At 37.9% G+C, this 18,425-nt stretch overlaps 1 protein-coding gene across 3 annotated transcripts in view; it reads right to left on the bottom strand.

Annotated features, from left to right (window-relative positions):
- Window positions 1-6,670: 6,670 nt before the first annotated feature.
- LOC148846451 (DEA(D/H)-box RNA helicase family protein) overlaps window positions 6,671-18,425 on the bottom strand; it is a 46,748-nt gene continuing 34,993 nt past the window's right edge. For all 3 annotated transcript variants that reach the window (XM_088954650.1, XM_088954649.1, XM_088954652.1), the window contains exons 9-15: window positions 12,797-12,838; window positions 12,580-12,654; window positions 11,800-11,946; window positions 11,562-11,699; window positions 7,827-7,938; window positions 7,647-7,735; window positions 6,671-6,961 (exon numbers count right to left, since the gene is read on the bottom strand). In XM_088954650.1, coding sequence (XP_088810776.1) covers window positions 6,851-6,961; window positions 7,647-7,735; window positions 7,827-7,938; window positions 11,562-11,699; window positions 11,800-11,946; window positions 12,580-12,654; window positions 12,797-12,838 — 714 coding nt within the window. In that variant the 3' untranslated portion in view covers window positions 6,671-6,850. The remainder of the gene's footprint in view (window positions 6,962-7,646; window positions 7,736-7,826; window positions 7,939-11,561; window positions 11,700-11,799; window positions 11,947-12,579; window positions 12,655-12,796; window positions 12,839-18,425) is intronic.

Here is an 18,425-nt window from a genome sequence, read left to right as displayed (position 1 = left end):
CTTTGGTGATTCATTCTCTTTTGGAGACACATCTTCCTCAAGCATGGCATAGCATGTTACTGTATGCACCTCTGCATACTCACTAGAAAAGAAACTTCTTGGCATATACTCTTGAAGAGTGATTGGGAAGCGAGGGGTTTGTTGCAAACTTTTATTTGTTGCCTCGCATGCTGGTTGAGCAAAGATGCCTTTTCCCCTCATTTTCTTATTCTTGGGTGGTATATTTGATTGAATCCTTTTGACTTGCTTAGGTTGCTCAAAAAGTAGATTGGGCAGACGTGTAACACGACGCTTTTATCGAGTGACGAAAATCCAACCCTCATCATCTAAGAGTGATATGGTAGAACAGGGGAAGGAATTTCTTCATAACTAAGAACTTGCACTTGTATTTGGCTTAATAGTGCCCCTGATGTGGGATCACTTATGACGGGGTCAAAAGTACCAAACATGATTTTATATGGCGGTACGACTAATGACCGGTAAGTTCCCAAGGGAGACTTAGGATCAGTGGACCCAAATGTGACAATTGTCATGTTGGTAGCTATTGTATCCTCATTTATATCCGATTCAATCATTCCTAATTTAGCTAACTGCATTATTTTGTCTTTGAGAACAAGACACTTTTTGACTAGGTGATTGATTATCCAATGGTAGCGGCAATACTTGGGGTGGTCAGTCTACCCCTCTTCTTTTGGGTGCTTGCAATCAAGAAGCATATTAACTTTTGGGCTAGTAGACCATCTAGCATCCCTGGCACATCAGAGTTTAGGAACATGTACACTTTGACGAGTGATTGACTTTATCTCTTCCTTACCCCTTTTTCTCCCAGAAGCCCAAAGAGGGGCCACTGAAGTTGTCAAAACTTCCTTTGGATTAAATGCCTTTACCTCCCTCTATGTTTGATGCCTCAGTGAGCTTGTCTCAATAGTTAAGTTTGAGACTTCTCCACCTGTCGATATAATCAACAGTTGGTTCACCTTTATTTTGTTTTGTGGTAGTGATTTCATACATGCTTATAGTATGTCAAGTACTATAGAAGTGATCCAAGAACTCTCTTTCTAATTGGTCCCCACTATCATTTGACTCAAGGGAGGTTAGTGTATCAATCAAATGTGTTCCTCATAAAGATTGCACAAATTGTGTTAGCGTCAAATCGTTGTAGGTCCCATCACTGTTGCATGTCTCTATGAAGTGTACAATATGTTGTTTGGGGTTACCTTTCCCGTCAAATTGTTGAAACTTTAAGGGTTGGTACCCTAATGGCATAGGCATATGATCAATGTGCCCAGTGTATGACTTAGTATACATCGAGGATGACTATGGAACACCCCCATACTGAACATGTATTGTGTTATATATCATGTTTTAGAGTTGTACTGAGAGGGAGGCAATCGAAGCATGCTGGGTGTCACATATATTAGTACATTTTGGAAACTCCGCTCAGGGAGGGTCTACTTACAAGGTGAGCCATGGTGGGTGTGAAGGCCCTTAGCTAGATGTTGTTGTTTGTATTTGTTTCATTCGGTTCATGAGAGAAGCAATTTGAAGGTCCTTCGCTTCCACAAGTGCTATGAAGTGTAGGAGTGAGTCTACATGTAATTAGACCATCCAGTCTTAGGGGAATTGGGATGGGAGTTGGACCTTGAGCCGGTAGTAGTTTTTGTGTCAGACATGGGCATTCCTCCACTTGGATTCTCAAGTGGAGTTGTTATGACGAACTCTTTCATCGGGGCTACCCCTTTTGTACTAGCATCCTTTACCGTCAGCAACTTTGAAGGTTACTTTTTGGCATTTTTGACTTTTGAATGGACCCCTTCAGTTCCATAAAAGGCAAGAGCTGCAACCAATTGTGAATCCCTGGACTTAATCATAAGGTAGGCGCTTGTCCTCTCGTAGCTGGAGGCTAGAAATGTACTTGAACTAGATGAACTTGAGCTATATGTGGTGTTTTTCTTGTTCCCGACAACACTTGAAACGAGTTTCTTTGGAGCCATGTGTCCAAACCGCTTGTAAAATCTTGATGTGTCGACTTGAGAGATAAGAGGAAAGAGATGCCCCACCTGGCATGCCAGAAATTTGTTGACAAAAATTTAGTGCATAAATTTGGAGCACAAAAAAATGCAAATAGATTCAAAGAATTCTTTTTTTTTTTTTTTTGCAGAAATGTAAGTGGGATACAGACTCTTTTTTTTCATTCTTTTTTTTTTTTAAGAACACCCTCTGATTCTCTTGTCATGAACACAACTTGAGCTTTTATTTGTAGCTTGTCACAGACGCAACCAGTAAAGCTTGACAACTTTGGTTGTAAGAGGTCCATTGGCTGTAATGATTTGATAAAGATATCTTCTTGGTTGCAACAATTTGATAAAGATTTCTTATTTGCAGTAATTTGATGGGAGCTTTCTTTGATTTGTAGCACTAAAATGACCAAATTCTTTGATTCACGTGACATGGGACTACAGCAATTTTGAAGCTTCAACGGTTGAGGAGCCGAATTTCTAGTTCTTCCTTCCTGCAACAAGAAAAGTTGAAATAGAACTTGGGAGCTGTTGAAGGGAACCGAAGAGGGAGAACCAAAGAGGGAGAGCTTGCTCTTGTTCCTTTATCTATTTATAATGTTTTCCCTTAGACAGATCTAACTAGGAATTTGAATTCGGCCAGCTAGTGTAATTGATAGTTCGGTGATCAATCTATGACCCCATTTAAACGCAAATTAGGATAATGGGTTAGATTTGTCTCCCAATTACTTAGGGCCAAGCGCCACTTAGCAAAGGGGTTGGGCCCATGCAACCTTCAATTTATTTGTACGACCATGGTTTCTAAATTTGGTTGATCAATCAACCCCCATTATGTGCTGGTTTCTTTTTAAATTGGATTCACTATATCCAAATCCAAGATTTGGCCAATCTGTTCACTGAATGACAGATTTGAATTTAGGATTTTCTCTCCAAAAGTTTGAAGCTTAAACCTATGGCCCACTATGTTTCCTTGGGCTAACGGGCCAAATACATTGGATCCCACCCCAAATCTTTCTTAAAGGGCCGAACAACTTTTATTTGATATGTCTACTTTCTTATTTTGTGCCCACCATTATTTCCAAAAATAACCCTTTTAGGCTCAAATCTCAAATTTCAACATCTTTTATTAATAAAAATATAAAATAATATTTATATATACATAAATTATGTATAGAATTGGGATGGCAATTTTTAGAAACACATCGAGATACATTTAGGGAATACATGGATATCATGAAAGAAATTAAGATACAAACAGACGCACTAGGGAAATTCAAAAGAAAATTCCTAAAAATACACCAATGAAACTAAATGTATCTCAATAGTACAAGTGAAGTATAAATTATTAAGATATACCAAAGAAAGGAAAATGGTAGAAGGATTAAAATATGGCATAAATTAGCAAACTTTTCTATTTTCAGTGGCCAATTAAATATTAACTTAAAGCACGTGTAGTTTCAACGAATTATAACAACATAGCCCAATAGTAAGAATCTTTCCATTTTACTTGGGTGACCTGTGTTGAAATTTTAGAGAATATATTCATGTATATATACAATTTTAAACAACACCAGTATTATGTTAAAAAAAATGAGTAGTCATTGTGGCTTATATGTTTCTCACAAGGATTTATCTCTTTTTGAGTTGACCAATATTATGTTGCATTTCTTACATTTGATACTAATTTGTTGTGTACTTGTCCATATATCTGTTTATTGAGAGGCATTGTATTTGTATATGTGCATTTATTGTTATCATTTGTAATTTAAGGTGTTTCAAGAGTTGCACACCAGTATTGGTAAAAATAGTACTAAGAAAATCTATTCAGGTTTAGTAGGCACCTGGAAGTCCTGTTGGGTTGTGAAGGTTGATTGGCACTTGGGAAGATCAATCGGTTTGATTTAGTGAAAATCTTAGAAGGGTCCTAAGTAGAGGATGTAGGCCGGAATTGGTCAAACTTGTATAAATATTCTTTATGGCTCTGTTTGTAGGAAGATTTGGGTGGGATGGGAAGGGAAAGTGTAAAAATTTGGCTTTCCATGGTTTGGTTTTATATATGGGAAAATAATAGGAAAACATTGTTAGGAGGGAGAAGAGAGAAGAGGAAGATGGAGGAAGAGATAGAGAACTCCATGACTGAAGCTCCGAAGAGGTCCTCCGCCGGTGCTTAATCAACCACTACACAGTGGTCCCCCCTTCTTCGCACTTTCTCTATAATAGAGGATGAATTTGGGATCTGAAGTAAAGAAAGTAGGGTTGAGAAAGCAGCAGCGATCAAAGTGAGAGAGAGAGAGAGAGGGAAAATGAGGGAATGAGAGAGAGAGAGATAGGAGTGGGAAGACAGGAAGAATAGGAAGAAGGTGAGGGAGATGAGGGGTCGCTGAGAAAGGGAGGAAGACGGAGTCGCATTGTTTCTCTCCCTCCTCTATTCGTCGTCGTTGGTTCATTTTTCTCGGCCCATCCATCTCCTGTTTGTCGCCAATGGTAAATGGTAACAGTGGTTTCTCGAGTTTTTCCATCGGGGTCGCACTGTTTTGGTGCAACCCGGATTCCATGTTTTTGGATCTGGCGTCCCATATTTTGCTCATCTCATCCCTCTATTTCCCTCAAAACAAATAAGAGAAAAGGGAATCTCATCCCCATCCCACCAACCAAACGGAACCTATATGTTTTACTCTTTTTTGCTGTCATTACTTTCATCATGTTTATTATTGTTTGTTTTATTACATTTTATTCTGTTGCATTCACATAACACAACTATCATTTTTATTGTTCTTTCACTCATACTCATTAGAAGGCTTTATGTCAAAAAGAGGGAAAAGTTTTTAAATATCCAATTCACCCCACCTCTTGGGCTGGCTATCTAGAGCAATAGAAGGTTTTTGATAATTTGTGGCAGTCAAGTATTAATAATCAGTGTAATGTTTAAGTCAATGTTCTAAATATCGACACGAGCCAATACGCCAATAGGGTGTATCAGCTTGTGTCGGTACAATTTTTTTTAAGTTTTATTTATTTTTTTCAAAACTGGTTCAGAAGGGTCGGTTTAAGGCCTGGCTACCCTGGAGGAGCATATTGGTAAGCCATCGGCATGATACGTATCGGTCGATATGGGTCGATACATATCGATACTTTGAACCTTGTTTTTAAGTATGAAATTGTGCTAGGTTTTTTTTTATATTTTTTATTCATTTTTTCTTTTCCAAGAATTTGTGATAGTCAATCATTAAAAGAAATCTTTATTAGTTTACCTTCTATTTTCTATAAAAAATAAAACAGGATACAACTCGATCTAAATCTATGGTCATTGTAAAATGCAAAGGAAAAAACTTAAATTATTAAGTGATTTTTTATCACACTTTAAGATGTCCATAAAGGGTAACTATGTGCACTTATCTCTGACAACCCCTCAAGCGAAATGGGTTGAAGTAGAATGAGATTATTCAGAAGAAAAACAAAATGAGGCAACAACTTTGTAAGGACATCAGCTATCTAATATTGAGCGTGTGGGAACTAAACAACTAAACAACTAAACATATAGTAGCAACCTTCTGTTGAGTAAAACGGAATACTAATTAGATATGCTTGGTTCCGGCATTGTAAATAGGATTTTCCAAAAGAAAGGGTAGCAAGGTAGCAACCAAATGAATACCAAGTTATTATAGAAGTATTTAAACACGTGTTAAATCAGCATTTGCTGACACAATAGGGTTAAATAAAAAAGCATTTTCTGAGACAAGGCTTCTTTATTTGGGTTTAATGCGGGACATTAACACAATACTTTGTTTATTCAAAATATCAAGATTTTTTACCAAAATATATACAACACCCTCCTTGTAAATGACGATCATCAGGTACCCGATTGAAGATTTTCCATTGTTTCATGCTCAACCCAAGTCCAATCAGGTTGCATACTTGCAACCAACGCTTTGTTTGGCTTGTTAAAAATTAACAGATAAACAGATTTTGTGAAATTCCTTAAGAAGTTTCTCTTAAACCCAGCTTTGAATTGACAAGATAGTACCATGATTGACAATATGTTAGAGATATTGAAGCATCTCCTTCCTGGTTGATGAGTATCCAAAGTATCATTATGATACATCCTATATCCAGTTGAGTATTCAAATAGGCAAAGATCAAAGTATTGATATCGAATATATTTGTATTGTATTTTGGGGTCACCGAAATGGGAGTTTAGGGATTTGAAAGTTTTGAAACACTAAAAGATAACGTGATAGGACCCTGACAAAAAACCAAAAAGAAAAGGAATAGTTTTAGACTTTTAGTAAATCAAAACTCTTTTGTCTATAAAGTATACCGATACTTTAAACAAATGTTTAAAAAACTGACCCAGAACCGAAACTGCTTTGACCGCCAGTTTCCAGGTCAACAGTTCGACTGTCCAGTTCAAACAGACTGCTTCGGCCACCATATCCAACGAATGAATACTCAAGTTCACACTTGAAGATGAAGCCAACCAATTTCTAACACTCTAGATCCGCTAAATTACAAGGGTATCAATATTAAGCCTTTACCTAGCTATGTCATCACCATCCCCTACATCAACTTCGAACTGTTACACAAGTTAACTCCTTGTGCAAGTTAAAAGCAAAAATTTAACTGTCACTACAGTATTCCTTGCAATCAAGACCTCGAAGACCAATGGCAGATGTTGGATTTCATTCAACACCACAGTACAGTGCTTACATTATACTATATTTTGGTAAGTGTCTCCATTGTACTTGAAAATACTACAAACAAAATAAAGTAGGAATTCCAATGATAAAGAACAAAAATATAAAATTTACCAAAATTGCCAAGGATGTTAGTGATCACCGCTTCTTTGACTTCTTTAATGATTTCGCATTTTTGAGAGTAAATCTATCTTCTTCCTCAACATCATCCCCTCTTCTTTTCCTTTTGTGTCCCTCCTCTTTGATTTTCTACAGAAATAAATGAAAAGGACCATGTTATGAAAATAAATGTGAAGCAAAAACAAGAGGGTTTTTGAGCCACAGAGAACTATGGGCTCCAGATTTCTATAAGAAAGCTAAATTAGCATTAAAAACTCAAGTGAACTCCTTGCTTTAAATTTTTGTCCTGAAAACTTTATTTGTTTAGTCTATATCAGTTCCTTTCAGAAATGCTGTGCAGCATCATGTTGTAGTAACAGTAACAACACAACAACTCAGCCCAGCTTTATCATGATGGCATGACCACACGGGTTCCACAATGATCACTAAAATCATACGTATTGTTGTTGGCAATAGTCCAGAAAATCTAGGACATTAATGGGATTGGGGCTCAAAAAGGATACATTTTTCCCCAGTAATTATGACCACCCTACAACTGAGATATCCTATCTAAGAATCTTTGCTGGAATTGCTCATGTCCTGTCTCATTAAAAGCCACAAAGGATGAAGATTAGATGACATCCAAATATTCGACTCAGAGCATCATCCTAATCAAGTCCATCCAATAATGGACCTTGATCATCCTCATAATTCACTACTATGGACCATAAGCAGAGAGAAAAGCTCAATCATGTTTTCCTAACAGAACCATTCATAACAATAATGTAAATGATTGATGATTATGCAACAGCTACAACAATAATAGTAATACTACCATTTGAGAGATTCTCTTTGCCTCAGCCACACGTTCCAGCAGTAATAGAACTTCCTCTTCTTGAGCAGGAAACTCTGGAAGCTTTTTGCCTGAAATACAAATAATGTTATATATTTTGGTATGTCTTCCATTATGTTAGTATTTTCCCAGGCAGTAAAAGTATTACCAAGTATAACCTACCAATAAGCTTCTCTATCAAGAGATACCATTCCAATGAATACTGATCTACTAATGAGATTGCAAGCCCAGATCGTCCTGCACGAGCAGTTCTTCCCACTCTATGAATGTAGTCCTGTATACCATTTTTTCTTGTCAGTGAACTGTCAAAGATTTTCTAAGGCTCTCTTTGGATAATATTTTGTTCTTGTGCTTTGGGCTTTGAAAAATAAAATTGAAGTAAAAAATGTTTTGAGCATTTTCCGAAGCCAAGGCATTTTTAAACCCCAAGCATAAAGCCAAAAACTGGGGTTTTGTGCTTTGGGGCTTTAGAAGCACAAATCCTGAAGCTTATCCAAACATAACCCAAGTAAAAGACTGCAAAAAAGGTTCAAATGTTGTTACAGCACCAGTCCAAGATTAACAGATTAATGCATAAATTAAATAAACATATTTGGGTGGTGATTTGAACTCATTCATAATTAAAAGGCAGAACCCTGCTTGGATGCTGTTGTCTTTAAAAACATACAGTTCTTGATGAGTAAAGGAGTATCCTTCCATTATCAGAAATTGGTTGTCACCAGTAGGGGTGGAAAATAGGGGCGCAGACTGGGCCAGGTTAGGTCAGGTTGAGGTCAACCCCAAACTGAGTTGTTGACCCCCAAGGCCCCAACCTTAAAACTCCAGGTTAGGTTAGGATCGGGTTAGTCTCAGGTAGGCCTAACCTCTCTACTTCCTTTTGTCAAATGTCTAGGTTCTAAGGGTCCATGTTAATTCAATATTAGCATTATTATGTGTAAAAGAACATACACACATACATGTATAGAATACATATATACAATATACACGCATACATGTATAAAATTTTTTATATACAATATGCACGCATACATGTATAGAATACGTATATACATAAATACATAAATACTTGCAGTGAATAAATACATAAATATGTAGATATAAACATTTGTGAATGCATAGTTGAATAATAATACATACGTAAGTACTTACATGCATGGTTTAAAAAATGACCCAGAAACGGAACCTTTCTGGCCACTGGTTACCTGGTTGACGGTTCGACCATCCGGTTCAAACGAACAGCCCGTTCTGACAATAAAAATAAAAAAAAGGCCAAAATGGAAAAACAATTGAACGGGTCGACGGTTTGACTGCCCAGTCAACGGGTCGTTGACTGATTCAACAGTTTTTTTTCAGGGACAGGGTTTGGGGTAAAATGGAGCCAGTTTCCTGGATGGTTCCCGGGCCAAACGGTCCAACCGTCCGGGTCAACGGCAGTTCGAAAACCATGCTTCCATGCATAAATACATATTTATATAATATTTATACATGCAAAAATGAAGTCAGGCCGGGTTCAAGTTGGTCAAGGCTCAACCCTAACCCAACCCAACCCAACTTTTTGGGCTGGGTTCAGGCTAACCCGTCTCAAGTTGCAGCCCAACTGAAAAATGGATGGATTAGGTTGGGTGGATGCAGGTTGAAGACCAATGCATCCATCAACCACCCACATCCATTAAATAACTCATATTTTTAATATGTATATAGGTTGCAACATGACCTAAACCATTGATCCTGACCCATTTAAATATTTAAAACCATGTAACCTCATCCTTATTAAAGAAAAAAAAAATATCTGTGGGTTTCTCCGGTAATGCCATATGTCCCTACTTGATTGGTTCAGGGTTTAAAATGTCAGTATCGGTGGAAATGTGGACCATCCAAATATTGGAAATATGTTGGAAATATCGTAAACATTATAGACATGGTGGAAACATTTAAAAATATATATAAAAAAAAATATACTTTATGAAATGATAAAAGAAGCATGAGCAGATCCTTTTAAATTATTTTTTTGTTACAAATCATTAAACAAAGATAAAAAACTAAAATTGTATTAAAAGAATACGTGGTGAAGTTGTCCGGTAAACCTTGAAGATTCTAAACCACATGTTGGAATGAGCTCAAGAGAAAATATATGTAGTAACGTGGACTGTGCCAGGCCAGCATGGCCCACTTTTGCAGGTTGTGCCTGCTTGGCCCAAACCACGGCATAAGCCCATGTGGGCCTATGCCGTGCTAGGCTGGGCCAGGCTGTGGGTAGCACGGTTTTTTTAGAAAAAAACTGAAAAAATAATGTAAATTTTAAAATAAATTAAAAGAAAATCAATAAATTGCAAAAAAAGTTAAATTTCTATTCCACATGAATATTGATGTATACAATTGTTTATATATAGAAAAAAATTTATATATATATATATATATATATATATATATATATATTATTATAATACTAATTATATATTTTTTTATGAATAATACTTATTATATATTATATATACATATTATTAAATATACATACATATATATACGCATGTGTGTGTGGTCATGCCATGCTGGTCTGTGGGCCTCAAAACCCAAGCCCATTTTAGGGCCAGGCCTAGCATGACCCAAATTGTGCAAGCCTGTGCCAACCTACGGGCAGCTCAACTCACTTTACAGCTCTAAGTAACATGTCTATTCCAGTAAAATTTTGTCTTTCTATGCAGGGAAATGAAAATATGTTTTGGAAATGTTAGGAAATTTATGGACATTTTAAACCATAGTTCAACCCAAATACAAAAAATGGACTTCATTAAAAAAGACAGAGAGAAAGGATATAGAGCAGAGATATATGAGAGAACCAAGAGAAAGAGTCTATAGGGAGACAATAAGGAACAAAGAGAGAAGAGAGGTTAGAGGAGAGATGAGGCAGCAGAGGAGACATATTGGATGGGAGAGATAGAAGAGAGAGTAAAGAAGAGAGAATAGGAAAGAGTAAAGAAATTGGGGGGAAGAGAGAATAAAATTTATGAGAAAGTGACATACTTAGGCTCTTCTATGCAGTTGACCCATGGCCCAACATAACCCAACCATTTTTGTTTGATCCAATGGATGACAACCCACATTCAATCCACATCTTAAATGGGTGGATATAAGTGGATGGGTTTGATGGTTCAAGTGGGTTGGAACAGAAATTGACACCCTTAGTGCCTAAAATGTTTGTCATGACCAAGGTTATGAAGGCAATGTCTAGATGTGAAAATAATTTTTAGAGGGTAGCATAGCATTATATTATGCCTTGAAATTTCACATGCTTGAAGCCTTCTGAAGTACATGCTCAAAACCATTATATTAGTATTTTCTTTCGTTGCTTATTTGCTTGGCTTCTTGCTGTAATATTTGCATGCCTGTATTCAATGTACAGTTACTTTTTTAACTTGCTTGGCCTCAATGTGTTGTTATAGTTGTCTGCTTGGATTCAGTATTCTATTAACTTGTTAATTTGCTTATTTCATTTAATTCTTGTCATATGGAAATTCATGATTTAAAATATGATTTGCTACTTTGTCTACTGGAATTTAATTATATTATGTAAGAAGTACGGACATTTAGGAAAGAAGTATTACCTAAAAGAATTTTTTATGTAATGTGTCCTCATATACAAATGTCATTATTAATGTCTTCCTTTTAGTATTTTTCCATACAAAAAATAAGTAATTGATGTTCGGCACATCTAATATGAATCACACAATAATCCGGGCACCTGCCTAAACACACAATAATCTGGTCTTACCTTGCAACCTTGATAACTATTGTCATGCCAAAACCTACATCTAATACCATTGATTGTTCTCATTTGTTACGCCTGTCTGCCACAGACGGCAACAAGGCCAGGGTCCAAAGGAGAAGTAGGAACCTAACCTTGGAATTGGTGGGGATATCATAGTTGATAACCATATCAACACTAGGAATATCAAGCCCTCTACTTGCCACATCTGTGCATATGAGTATGTTGCATTCACCAGCCTTGAACTTGTTTAATGCTCCAAGTCTCTTTGCCTGTAGAATGTATTTCCACAAGGAAATTCATGGGCATGATATAACTAAATATTAAGAACACCATGAGTGGGAATGTACATCAACAAAGGGAAGCAAATACCTGACTCATTTGACCACTAATAGGGATGGCCCTTAATCCAAGGTTTCGAAGAAGCAATGCCAGAAGCCTAGTGGAATCACATGTACGGGTAAAGACCATTGATGTACTTCCAGACATCTCAGTAAGAATATATACAAGATAGCACTCCTACAAACATAGGCAAAAAAGAATATATCATATTTATGAATAAAAATGATAAGAACTGACACATCTATTAATAATTTAAATAATTCTTAAAGACAAGATTCATGCAACCCACAATGGGCCCCAAATGTTTGATATAGCATGGTAAGTATATGTATTATTTGGAAACATACAATCAATTTTAGGACCTATCACTTGGAATACCCCACTTGGGATATTGTGATTATTGCCCAGATTTATTCCCCAATCATCCAAACATAAGATGTATCAGATCACTGTAAAAATAAAATAAAATAAAATAAACAGTAAACATAAAAGAAAGTGATGTCGACTAGCAAAACCTTCCGATATACATTTGAGTTTTACCTATAAGATAACTCACAACTACATGCACTATGGGTATTGCTGCCCATCCATTATCTATGCTAGACACCCTTAGTTCTGTCTATAAATATAATATTCAGACTGTACATTTTACATTTTATACAGAATCAACATTGGGAAGGAAACTACCTTATAATATTCAGACTGTACATCCATTATCTATGCTAGACACCCTTAGTTCTGTCTATAAATATAATATTCAGACTGTACATTTTACATTTTATACAGAATCAACATTGGGAAGGAAACTACCTTATACTTATGGGGAATAAAACGGTATTGCTGCTTCAAAGTATCAACAGTGGAATATTTAGATGCCACCTCTATCTGAATGCAATAGAACTAACATTAGTTACACATTCCAACAAAACTGTGAGTTAAATATTACACATAGGAACTGACATGAATATAATATGCAAAACATTGAGATTCATCAATGAATACCAATGGACAACGCTGTTCCACCCACCTTCACAGGATTCCTCAAACATGCTCTTTGGAGCTTGCGCACCTGTAATCATGAAAGAAACATGTTCAAATTTTTGTCTAATTACATTTAGTTTTCATCTTTGATAAGTAACTCACCACTTTCATAACTGCAAAATTAACAAGATTTTTTCCTTTCTTTTTTGAGGAAAGGCAAAGTATTGCTGAGGTATAAATGGGAGAGAATCCCAATCCAGTCACTGTAATGTGAATTTACAATCTCTTGTTCATTTGAATCCGGCATTTGGGATTTATTTTCTTCTCTATTTGGTTGCAGCTTACAGGTGGACACCCCTCTCTTGTGTTGTAGGATTCTTTGATGCAAGCTTCTTCAGACAATCAAAACGGAGGTAGGTCAATGTCGAGAGATGCAAGAGCAGCAATAGTTTGGGCATCATTGGAGGAAAGAAATAACCACATCTTTCAAGAGCGGATAAAGTCAAAGGAGGAGCTTATTGATAACATCTCTTTCAGGGTTGCACATTGGCAAAAATCCTTAGATTTGTTTATAAGAAAGTGGAATGCAGTGGTGACTTCCTCAACAAAAAAGGTTTACTATTCAGGAGATTTGGACCCCCACAGCTTGTCAAAAATTTAAATAAAACTTTGAAGGAAGCTGTCATTCCTAGGAAAGGATGGAAATATAAAATGATTTTGAGAAAAGGGGAAATGAATTTTGAGAAATGGAAGAGTGTGTTCTCTTCAACTTCGGGTACTCCGGTTGAACCGAATTCTAATAGGTCTTGTGATATTACAGGTAAAGAGAGAAGGTTGGGTTTCAAGGAGGAGCACCCCGAACCAGGCAGAATTGTGAGGTCTTTTAACAACTCGTCAGATAATCCCGGCAAGCCTTCGTTAAAACTACTGGTTACAAAGACATTAGCCCTGGTTTTTCAAGTTTGATGCAAGGGACAACAGGAGGCACCGAAGGATTAAGTGATCAAGCAGGAAATATAACAAATGAAGAGGGATCAATAGAGGAGATCATAGAAGAGAAAATTAATGACGCCCAAGGATTCATTTGGACAAAAGTAGAGTTGTTCCCTAAAAATAAGGAGTTATTGATTACAGAGAATTTCGACAAGGAAGAAAAGAGATGCGAGGAAGCGAAGAAGTCCAAGAGGATTCTGAAGGTAATTTTCACCAACATAAAAAAGTAGAGGACAATGAAGGTTTACAAGAAGGCTTTGGTGGTAACGAAGAGGTCACGAAAGAATTGAAAAGTGGAGATATAGAAGAGCAAAGAGTGGCAACGGAAGAAGGAAAAGGTGAAGAGGTGATGAGGGCTGTGAGGGAATGAGATGGAGACACAATTGGGGAAGAGGGGGAGAGCAATCAAGACACAATTGGGGAAGAAGAAGGAAAGGGGGTAATGGTTTAGTGGAGAAGGAAAGAGAGAGATGAGAAGGGAATGAGGGAAGGGGAAGTGAGGGGGTAGGAAACAAGAGTGGAGATGGAGTAAGAACATATAAAAGGAAAAGATACAGAACTTTTCCCTTGGAAGATGTTAAAAGATGTTATTTTATACATGTATGATACCGCAGGGGTACTTTTGTAATTTCTTTCTTATTTTTAAGTTGTACGGTTGCCCTAGTATAAATAATAACATACTGCACGCCTGCAGTATTCTTTTGGGCTCTCAGTCCTCTCGTCTCTCATCTTCTCTCTCCCTTTCTCTTGTACAACATGGTATCAGAGCAGGTCATCCAGGCTTGAAAGGTGAAGTCGAGCAATCAGTCTCTTCATCTTCCAGTTGTGTCCATCTGCTGTTCGGCTTCCAGGTCTACCGATTAGCTGTGTAGTGAGCTTCACCTCTTCCTTTCCTTTCTGTTGTGGGGTTGTCTGATCCCTGTGCAACCGTAGGTCATAAGGACCTGTTTATGTGCTGCAACAGCAGTTTTGTTTTTTGGAACCCTGTGAAACCGTAGGTCATAAGGACCTTGTTTGTGTGCTGCAACAGCAGTTTTTTTTGTGGACTGAAGGTCTGAAAGTGGCTGGTACCTTCTATAATAACTCTTTGTGGCTGTGTTCCTTTTTTTTTGGGTGTTGTTTTTAAATCTGAAATCATGAGTGGTGAAGATTCTGCTACATCTGGAGTTTCCTCAATGCTGAATGGAACGAGTGGGGGTGTAGACCTATCCTTTCCCATGGCTGTTGTCCCTCTTGATGGTTTAAATTATTTAGAGTGGTCAAGAGGGATCAAGCTGTACATCACTGCAAGGGGGAAGATAGGTTATATTAATGGGAGAATTAAAGAACCACACTCTGGGAGTGCTGAATATGATAGATGGAATCAGGAAAACAACATGGTTATGTCTTGGCTCTTAGTCTCTATGCAACCTCAAATAAGGAAGAATTTCATGTGGGCTGAAACGGCAAATGAGATCTAGGAACAAGCAAAATCAACATACTCATAACTGTGACACTATGCAAAGATCTATCAACTACAGGCAGAGTCGTCTACTTGTAAACAGGGGGAGAGGTGTCTACCGGTATATTACTCTGGTTTGACTTCTGTCTGGAAGAAGTTGGACCATTATCAGAGTGTGGACTGGTGACGAGGATGCAAAACTGTACAAGAAACTTGTCTCCCAGCAGAGAGTGTTTGCCTTCTTACATGGTTTGAACCCTATGTACGAATCTATCAGAGTCTAGATTCTCAGTTCTAAGGATCTTCCATCAGTTCAGGAAGTTTATGCTCTTGTACAATCTGAAAAACGCAGAAGGAATTTGATGAACCCTGGTGGAGATGCAGTTGTATTGGAAGCAAAAGGGGGTGTCTCTACTAGTGTGGGAAATTCTTCCAGGAAAGGAGATCTCCAGAAAAAAAGGAAGATAAAGAAAAATTGTGGTGTACTCATTGCCAGAAACCTCGACACACTAGAGATACATGCTGGGATCTTCATGGGAAACCGAAATGAACTCAAGATTTGAATACGAAACAAAGTTCAGATGTGAATAAAAGGTCAGGATAGCAAGGTACAAAGAAACACACTATGGCCAACATGGCTACTCGAGAGAATCAACCCCCCATCCATACTGTGACTCGGACACATTCCTCTGGATCTGACTGAAAGGAGGATATTATGAAATCCTTCTGTGACCATTTAGAGCTCTATGGTAGAGCTATTCGTCAGATGGATGCTCTTCCCTCAACCTCATTCGCATCTACATCAGGTAACTCTGCCACAACTTTCCATGTTGCTTCTCATACCCTTGACTCTCCCTGGATCATTGATTTTGGAGCGTCAAAACACATGACTGGTATGTCCTCTTACTTTCAAACCTATCACCTTCTTTCTAAAAGAGACAAGGTGAGACTAGCTGATGGATCATACGCTTCCATAACTGGTCAAGGAACCATCTCTCTTCCCCTTGGACTTACCCTCTCTGATGTTCTACATGTTCCAAAATTTCCCATTAATTTGTTCTCTGTTAGTAGTGTTACTAATTCCTTAAACTGCTCAGTGACCTTTTTCCCTTCTTACTATGTGATCCAGGATCTAAACTCGGGGAGGACGATTGGTAGAGGACGTATGGTTGATGGACTTTACATGCTAGAGAATAAAGTTGGTCTTCGTGTTACAGAGTCTACGAGCCAGTCCTGTAAGAGTCATGTTTATTTATGGCATTGTCGCCTTGGTCATTTGTCTTTTGAGTCTTTAAAAGTTGTGTTTCCAAAACTATTTAAGTCGGTGTCCGTTTCAAATTTCTCGTCAAACGTGTCAATTGAGTAAACATTGTAGAACTCATTTTCTTCCAAAAAATAGTAAATCTGAATTTCCATTTCACACTGTTCATTCTGATGTGTGGGGCCCTGTTACTTTACCATCTGAGAGTGGTTACAAGTATTTTATTACCCTCATTGATGATTATTCTAGATATACTTGGGTATATCCCATGCGAACCAGGGAGGAAGTACAAAAAATATCCAAGATTTTCGACGGATGGTCTTCACTCAATTTCAAACTAAAATCCAAATCTTTCAGTCAGATAATGCAAAAGAGTATTTTCATAGTGATCTCACGGAACCGACATCTCCTTGAAGTGGCTCGGGGTTTACTACTCCATATGAATGTCCCCAAGTGTTTTTGGCTTGAGGCTGTTCTTTGTTCTACCTACCTCATTATCTGTATGCCCTCTCGGTGGTTGGAGTACAAAGCCCCACATCAGCTTCTCTTCCCTAAGGCCCCCCTTCTTCCCATTCCTCCTCGTGTATTTGGTTGTCGGTGCTTTGTCCAAAATCTATCTCCCACTCGTGGGAAATTGGATTCTCGTGCTACTCCTTGCATATTCCTGGGGTACTCCTTCACTTAGAAGGGATACCGTTGTTTTGATCCTGTTTCTCGGAAATTTTATATTTCCATGGATGTCTCTTTCTTTGAGGATGAGCCTTTCTTTTCTGTTTTTCCTCAAGGGAAGTGTAGACATGAGGAGAAACTGGTTCAACTCCCTCCTCTTCCTAATCCTCCGCCTTTTCATGTCTTCTTCCGTTGTCGCAAAGGCCAACCAAATTCAAGAGCTGTGGAGAATCTAGAAGTTGTACCTCCAGTGCCATCAAACTCCTCGGGGGCGGATCATACTCACTCAGGTAACTTGGCTCCCAATGATGCCCTTGATTCTATTGCAATTGATACCCCTATTGCTAATGACCTTGACCTTCCTATTCCTCATAGGAAAGGTGTTAGATTGTGTACCACTAAACACCCCATTTCCAACTTTGTTTCTTATGAGAACATTTCACCCTCTTTTCGTGCTTTTCTTACTTCTATTGACAGTGTCCCTATCCCCAAGAATGTGGCAGAAGCTCTTTCAGTACCTGAATGGACAGATGCCATGAAGGAAGAAATTAGTGCCCTTCATAATAATGGCATATGGGAACTTGTAGATCTTCCTAAGGGAAAGGATCCAGTTGGATGTAAATGGGTGTTCACCGTCAAACATAGGGTTGATGCCACGGTGGAGAGGTATAAAGCTCGTTTAGTGGCAAAGGGGTTTACACAAGTGTACAGAGTTGATTATGCAGAAACTTTTGCTCCTGTTGCCAAGATGAACTCCATTAAAGTCCTATTCTCTCTTGCTGCTAACCTTGATTGGGATCTACATCAACTTGATATCAAGAATGCATTCTTGAATGGTGATCTTGAAGAGGAAGTTTACATGATACAACCCCCTGGTTTCCAAGCTCAAGGCAATGAACAGAAGGTGTGCAAGTTGAAAAAGTCTTTATACGGGCTGAAACAATCACCAAGAGCTTGGTTCAATAGATTCCATATTGCGGTTCAACAGAAAGGATACAAGCAATGTCAATCAGATCACACACTGTTTGTGAAAAGAGGAGAAGGTAAAATTGTTGCTTTAATAGTATATGTTGATGATATAATTGTTACTGGTGACTGGAAGGATGAAATCCAGAGGTTGAAGGGTTTCCTTGCCACACAGTTTGAAGTAAAGGATCTAAGGCCTCCCAGATACTTCCTTGGAATTGAAGTTGCCCGCTCAAAAAGGGGCATCTTCATTTTCCAAAGGAAATATGTCCTAGATTTACTTCAGGACACTGGAAAGATGGGAGTGAATCCAACTGACTCTCCCATTGATCCCAACCATAAATT

The sequence above is a fragment of the Nelumbo lutea genome, chromosome 7, assembly GCF_056320005.1.
Source record: "Nelumbo lutea isolate HS-2025 chromosome 7, American lotus-T2T, whole genome shotgun sequence".
Lineage (NCBI taxonomy): Eukaryota > Viridiplantae > Streptophyta > Magnoliopsida > Proteales > Nelumbonaceae > Nelumbo > Nelumbo lutea.
Note: the sequence above shows the minus strand (reverse complement) of the source record. Positions and strands in the feature narration are given on the sequence as shown.